General features: G+C 39.2%; 1 protein-coding gene across 1 annotated transcript in view; it reads left to right on the top strand.

Annotated features, from left to right (window-relative positions):
- The window catches only part of LOC104529682 (dynein heavy chain 5, axonemal), a gene marked incomplete at its 3' end in the record, with an annotated part of 55,339 nt that overhangs the window by 384 nt on the left and 47,733 nt on the right, over positions 1 to 7,222 (top strand). The window contains exons 2-6 of the mRNA XM_029086509.1: positions 4 to 78; positions 3,563 to 3,568; positions 3,735 to 3,829; positions 5,328 to 5,516; positions 5,610 to 5,684. Coding sequence (XP_028942342.1) covers positions 4 to 78; positions 3,563 to 3,568; positions 3,735 to 3,829; positions 5,328 to 5,516; positions 5,610 to 5,684 — 440 coding nt within the window. The remainder of the gene's footprint in view (positions 1 to 3; positions 79 to 3,562; positions 3,569 to 3,734; positions 3,830 to 5,327; positions 5,517 to 5,609; positions 5,685 to 7,222) is intronic.

Raw genomic sequence — 7,222 nt, 5'->3', positions numbered from 1 at the left:
CAGAACAACTTAGAGGAACACAGCTTTCTTCCAAACCCAGCGTTGATCTCTGCCCACCTCTCATTGCTAGAAAAAAAGGTAAGGAAATAAATGATGGTAAGTACTTGTAAGTACTTCCTGTTGACTTTGTATGGGAAAAAAACCCAAACAACCCAGTAACAGAATGAGACACTAATTATTAAGCAGAGTGTTTAAGTTTATAACAGTTACTTACATACAGTAGGTGGGTACATGCTATTCTGAATGTGCCAATGTAGGGGCTGCAATGTGCTATTTTCAGCTTTTTAAGTAAATAGGGACATATAAATAAACACATGCGTATATGAATTTTTTATATATTTGCATTTACAGGGTCTGACGCAGTGCAACTCTGATCTCTTAGCAGATTTTCTGATGTTGAATCATAGTAACATGATTAGAACAATTTTTTTTTTTTAATTAAATTGATAGTACTCTGTAGTATGCCATATAGTATCTCTTTTCTGGAGTATATCAACAGCGATAATAGATTGAATAATTAGTTCAAAGATTATTGAGTGTGGCCTTGTGGAAGAGGATCATGTCAGGGAATACTTAAGCAAACTGGGTATACATAAGTCCATGGGCCTTGATGGGATGCACCCACAAGTGCTGAGGGAGCTGGCTGATGTCTTTGCAAAGGCCATGCCCAATAATCACGGCAATTGGGAGGGGCACCTGAGGCCTGGAGGAAATAAAATGTCACTCCTGTCTCCAAGGAGGGCAAGAAGGAGGACCCAGGGAAATACAGACCAGTCAGCCTCACCTTGATTCCTGGGAAGGTGATGGAGTGGCTAATCCTGGATACCATTTCCAGGCACATGAAGGAGAAGAAGGTGATTGGGAGTAGTCAACATCGATTCACCAAGGGGAATTGACCAACCCTCATTGCCTTTTGTATTGAAATCGTTGTCTTAGCAGGTGAGGGGAGTGCAGTGGATATGGCCTACCTTTTCTTCAGTGAGGCTTTTGACACTGTCTCCTGTTGGGAAGTTTTTGTTGTGCCCCTTGGGGTGAGTTAAACACACATTTGTGCTGAAATATATGTAAAAAAGGTAATGAACAATGCATTGGACAGAGTCTTACTGCCATAAGCGGTGCTACAAGGGGTCTACAAAGATGTTTCATGAGCCAATTCCTTATTTATAATTGTACCAGCACCAGTCTGGTGAGTATCAGAAACTTGGGCACCTCAGCCGAGCCTTGGTTCCACCCCCCAGCTCTGCTGGCCAAAGGTGGACCCTGAGCACTCCCAGAATGACTACAAGACAATGCTTTGGCTGTTTCTTATCTCATCACCAAGGAAAACCACACTCCCTTATAGGGAGTTGTTCTGTCTCTGGAATTCCTGCTTCCAGCCAGTTTAACCCCTTCTGCAGTTGGACCTTCTTGGTCTCCATGCCAGATTATTCCTTGGTCACCAGTTACCACTGCTGAGCAGTTACCATTTGAATTTCCCCTTCATGCCTGTAAGATCCTCATGTAGAAGCTAATAAAGTGTGGGCTGGATGAGAAGACAGTGAAATGGATTGAAGACTGGTCGAACAGGTGGGCCCCAAGTGTGGTGATCAGTGGCACAAAGTCCAGTTGGAAGCTAGTAGCTAGCAGTGTATCCCAGGGGTGAATACTGGGTACTGGGTCCAGTCCCATTCAACGTCTTCATTAATGAATTGAAGGATGGGGCAAAGTGTGCCTTTAGCAAGGTTGCAGCTGCCACATAACTAAGAGGGATGGACAATACACCAGGGGTCATGCTGCCATCCAGAGGGACCTTGGGAGGCTGGAGAGCTGGGCTGACAGGAACCTCATGCAGTTCAACAATGAGAAGTGTGAATTCCTGCACCTGTGGAGGAACAACCCCATGCACCAGTACGTGCTGGGAGCCAGTCAGCTGGAAAACAACTTTTCAGGAAAAGACCTGGGTGTCCTGGTTGACACCATGTTGAGCATAAGTCAGCAGTGGGCCCTTGTGGCATAGAAGGCTGATACCATGGACTGGATGAGGAGGAGTGTTGCCAGCAGGTCAAAGGAGGTGATCCATTCTTTCCACTCAGCAATTGTGAGGCCATGCCTAGAGTACTGTGTCCAGTTCTGGGCTTCCAAGTACAAGAGAGACATGGACCTACTAGAGAGAGTCCAGTGAAGGGCCACAAAGATGAAGAATGCACTGGAGAATCTCTCCTGTGAGGAAAGGCAGAGAGAGCTGGGACTGTCCAGGCTGGAGAAGAGGAAGATCAGGGGAGAATCTAATCAACATGTGTAAATACCTGAAGAGGGGGTGTAAAGAAGATGGAGCCAGGCTCTTTTCAGTAGTGTCCCGTGACAGGGCAAGAGGCAATGGGCACATACTGAAACACAGGAGATTCTCTCTGAACATCAAGAAACACTTTCACTGTGAGGTTGATCAAGCACTGGCACAGGTTTCCCTGACCAGTTGTGAAGTCTCCTACCTTGGGCATATTCAGAAGCTGTCTGGATATGGTCCTGGGCAACTGGCTGTAGGTGGCCCTGCTTTAGCAGGGGAGGTTGGAGCAGATGACCTCCAGAGGTCCCTTCTAACCTCAACCATTCTGTGATTCTGTGAATAATACAGGGGAGACTTAACTGGAAAAGAGACACAATCTGCAAGGAAATTTATAAGGAAATCACTACTATTAGAATACTCATTTTAGTCACAATCTCATAATTTATTTAAAACAGATTAAACAGTAGTTCCTGAAAGTTTAGTGGGCTGCTCATTAGCATTACTGCATGCTCCACTGAGGATCATATTTGCTGCCAAGGATCACACCTAAATATCATCTTCTGAGAAGTAAATTGGTTGCTTTTTCTTGGACTAAAAGCAAGCTGTAGCAATTACAAATAGCACTATTCAGTGCTTTCAAATAATTATCTTCTTAAAGCTAACTAAAACAGTATTTCTGTTAAGGTAAAGCAATATTTAGGAATACTTTGCAATTAAAAAAAATTAAAAGTGAGAAATGGTGGCTGTCTGGAGATAAGTTATTGCACTTTATCAGGAAAACATAAATCATCTTATTTCTACTTAAACAACTTAAAATATACAAATCTTAATTTCTAGGAAAAGAGAAAGTATGCAATAAATTTTATTAAGTCACTTGAGAGGCTTCAAAAGTTCCTAAGGAGGTTTAAACAATCGATAGGAGATAGTTACACACTCTAATGATATATGTCTTGTTTTTATTGTAAATATTAGCAATCTATATTCTTCAGTTGTTCCATATGCTCAAGTTGTCTTGCAAGTCTCTGCAAGCAGTAAGTTTGTCGGAGATGTTTGAGGCTTACAATCAGAATTTAGATAAAGAAGTGACAAGAGGAATAACTGTGTGACAGTAGTAAATGTGAAAAAATGACAATATTTCACAGTCTCTATTTTTTCTAGAACTGATTTTTGAGGCAGTACCTTAAATTGCTTTTTCTTACCTCTGCTGCTATCAGTAGGGATTCTTTGTAATTGAACTTGAGACAAAAGCCATTATAAGACATCTTTTCCCCCTAAGAGCTTCTAATGATTTCTGCTGAGGCACAGGTTTTCTAACGTTCCTTTCATGTTTCAGTTTCCCCAACCTGAGAAGAGGTAAACCAGCAGATATTGAGACACAGTGTAGTGGCATCATTGCAGGTCTTGTAAATGCATTTGTTGTGCATATACCTGAATAATTAGAATAATTGTCACTTATTTTAACTAAACATAGAAAGTAAGCATCGTAGATGTGGAGGGAACCTGAAGACGAGCAACACTGAGCTGGGATCTGCTGTCACAGGATCGCCTTTGACTGCTGTTCTTCCGGCAAGTGTTTTCATGCTAAAATAGGTGGTGACTCAGCTACCTTTTATCTGTTGTGTTTTCTTGTGTACAGATTGTTCTTGAAGTCTCCATTGGTAAAGTTTGGCCTAATGCTGTAGGGTGCTGAGTTCTTTTAATATGTATTAATTACAAGGAAAAAGAACAATGAACCACTCAAAAGTTTATACGATGTTAGGCCATTTACTTTCTGTGTTCACAATGTGTGTTGCTGGGATTTCAGTTTGGGTTGGGTTTCTTTTTTTTTTTTTTTTTTATTATTATCATCCACTGGTTAATCACCTTTCTTTGCCAAGTTGAAAATTAATATTGATTAAGAATACTGGAATAAAGTCGTGCTGCATCAGGGAAGGCATATGCAAAACTAACGATCCAGCTGTTGGCATGGAAGCCACAGATGATAAAAGACTGGCACAGATAAGTTGGGACCTACGTGGAAGAAGGAACTGTGAATCAGAAAAGGTGTAGCTTGTAGAGACATCAGAATTGTATAGATCAAGAACTACAGGTATTCAGGCATTCTTGGTGTCTCCTGATCTCAAAGAGATGCAGGTAGAGCCAGGAGTGACGTAGAACATCCATTCAGTCTGGGATAAGACCAAATGGGAGGAGGCAAAGGTGGACATTGGCTAGCTTTTTGGTTTTTTTTAATCCAAGAGTAAATCAGGATTGATCAATTGCAATTTCTAGTTCAGAGTACTGGGAAGATGATGTAATTTATCTTTGTTTCTCTCCAGTAAAAATTCTGGTGTACAGACATCCCCAGACACACATACTCATGTCAGTGGGAACTGTATGTAGAGGGAAATGCTCAGTGGTGACTTTTTTCAACCGAATTTTTAGTTTTCTGTATAGTTTCTAAAGATTATCTGTTGACTTAAAAATGTTATTCACCATATCTATTTTCAGTCTTGTTCACACTGTTATGACAATTAAAAAAAAAAATCCTTTGTCTACATAAATTTTCTTCTTTATCATTCTGCTACTACCCTTACATGACCTGCATATTAAACAGCAATTGTGTATTTGTTCCAGTGGTGACTGATTTTTATAATGGATTTGTTTTATTTGTTTCCACTGAGTTAATAACTTGATACTCTACATTAAAATGCTGGCAGTATAGAGATAAATCTGGTCCCAGATCTGGAATATGGACATACAGAAGTTTGCAAGCTGGATTCACAAAGCTGAGATTTGAATTAAAACCTTGATACTATTAAATTTGTATTGTCACCTTAGCCTGGATCCACATCTGATTCTCAGGTCCTGATCTGAAGTTTCCACTGTAGCAGCTTTATACTGAGAATTAATTCTGGCCTAAGAAGTTAATTATTACTAATCTTTTCCCTCTGCATTCCTTAGTTATAATATTTTATGTTCCTGCTTGAAGTAGTTTATAAAACGAGCTTAAAGATCAACAGTATAAAATACAATCCTTAAATGAGGAAAAGGAGTCTCTCTATAACAAACTTTTATTTTCTAGACAACTGTTAAGAAAAGTATAGTGCTTTCCAGTGAAGCTAGAAAAGAACTAGCCAAGCAAGCCAAAGTCACCAAAGAGGAGAGAAGAGCTCAGATAGATGAAAGACACAAGTATTTGATATCAAGATTAGCAGATGGGATAAGCTTAAGTGAGCAGCAGGTGGAGGAGGCCATTATTTCTGATGATAAGGTAAATATTAATTTATTATTATTAAATATATTTCAAAAATTTATAGTCTGTTGAAACTCCTTCGCAATTAACTAGTTGTAATTCTGTTTTTAGTTTCAACTTATAGAACAATTCTTTGCCCCTAGTGGACTTAAAAAGTTGCTCTTCTTTTATCAAGATGTATTGCAGGTATGTTTCTGTTATTACTTCTGCAAAAGCAAAGTTGTGTTTTTAAAAATAATTGCATCACTGTTGCAAAATTCAGAAAATCTTAACAGAGGTATTTTTGCTGTGCATGCTAACATGGAAAGAACCTGTATGTCATTGCTTAGACACACTCATCTTGGCTTACATGGAAACAGGAGAATGCCCTGCAGCATGGTTTGATACTGGTCTTGTTTTCACAAAAGAAAGCTTAAAAATGGCCAAGTAAAGTAATAATCCAGACTTCAAAAAAGAGAAAGATAATTGAGGCAAAGTGTTTACAGTATTCAGAGTCTTAAAGACTAGATTAGCTAACGTAAGTGTTATAGGAATGGGGAACTGTCTGTATAAGAACAGTTCTCCTTTTGGTTTGAACTACTCCAACTCTACTATGGACAAAGCACTGATTCAAGGGGGTGAAAAATTATATAATTTCTTTCTAAATTAAGTTGGCTTAATGTTCAAGTCTGTCCTGTTCTGCAGAAAATAATGTCAAGCTTGGAAAACCATAACTGGAAATGGGGTAGTTGTGGTCCCAAAGATGTATTCCTCTCTTTTACAAGTTGGAGAAGGAGAAGCCTCTTCATAAAAATCAAAATCATTTGTTCAACTTCCACTCAGTGTATGGTATCAGAATGTGCCAAGTGACCTTGAAATTGCCTAACATGACTGTTGTGGGCTTCCTGAACTGCAGAAGTCCTTCCTCAGTCCTTTCAGACTAAGCCATTGAGGAGCCCTGTTAGGCTGAGCGAACTCACTATGTGCTGGTATTTTAGGGTTGTTGGGGAGAAAAAAAATGGTTGATAATGCTTGATAGTTAGTTAAGTGCAAGAATTAATTACAGATTCATTTTAACCTAATTAAGTTAAAAGAACTTTTGAGTGTTACTGGAATTGCTTAGAGACTTTGCAAAGCACAAAATCAGCTTAGCTGTCAAAACAGTTTAAACAGTTTTTCCTTTCACTGGGACTGTGTGTGCACATTTCTGGAATGAACGTGTTGTTCTCTGACTTACAACAAGATGAAACTACAAATCTTGAAAGTGTTTTCCTTAAGTTACAAGCCAGAAATAAATGCTCAGCTTGTGTTAAGTGAAACATTTAATTTCTGCATTTACTTTTGGTTTATTTCAGTCTTTTTAAGCATTAAAACACAAATTTATGGAAATTTTGTTGCAAAACCAGCGTAGCATTAAAATAAATGTTTCTGATGGAAAGTATGAATGTGATCTCTAGTATCATCCAAGAGATAGTCTTGGAAGTCAAGATGAATCAAGAGATCTCATTAAATTGACTGTTCTGTCAACAGTTTGGTTTCAAACATACTGAGAATTGGAGATTGCTCTGGGGCAGTATCATACGTGCTTGCCCTGGTCTTATCCATTTATGGCCTTTCTTGGAGACAAAATACTGGCCTGGGCAGACCATTGGCCTGACCTAGTAGGCATGTTCTTATGAAGATTTGTCAAGGATCCTTTCTTCAGTGCTGCTCATCTCACTTCTTCACCGGTTTAAGTGCATGAT

The sequence above is a fragment of the Antrostomus carolinensis genome, unplaced genomic scaffold, assembly GCF_000700745.2.
Source record: "Antrostomus carolinensis isolate BGI_N321 unplaced genomic scaffold, ASM70074v2 scaffold20898, whole genome shotgun sequence".
Taxonomy (NCBI): Eukaryota; Metazoa; Chordata; class Aves; order Caprimulgiformes; family Caprimulgidae; genus Antrostomus; species Antrostomus carolinensis.
The sequence above is the reverse complement of the archived record's forward strand: the minus strand, read 5'-3'. Positions and strand labels throughout refer to the sequence as shown.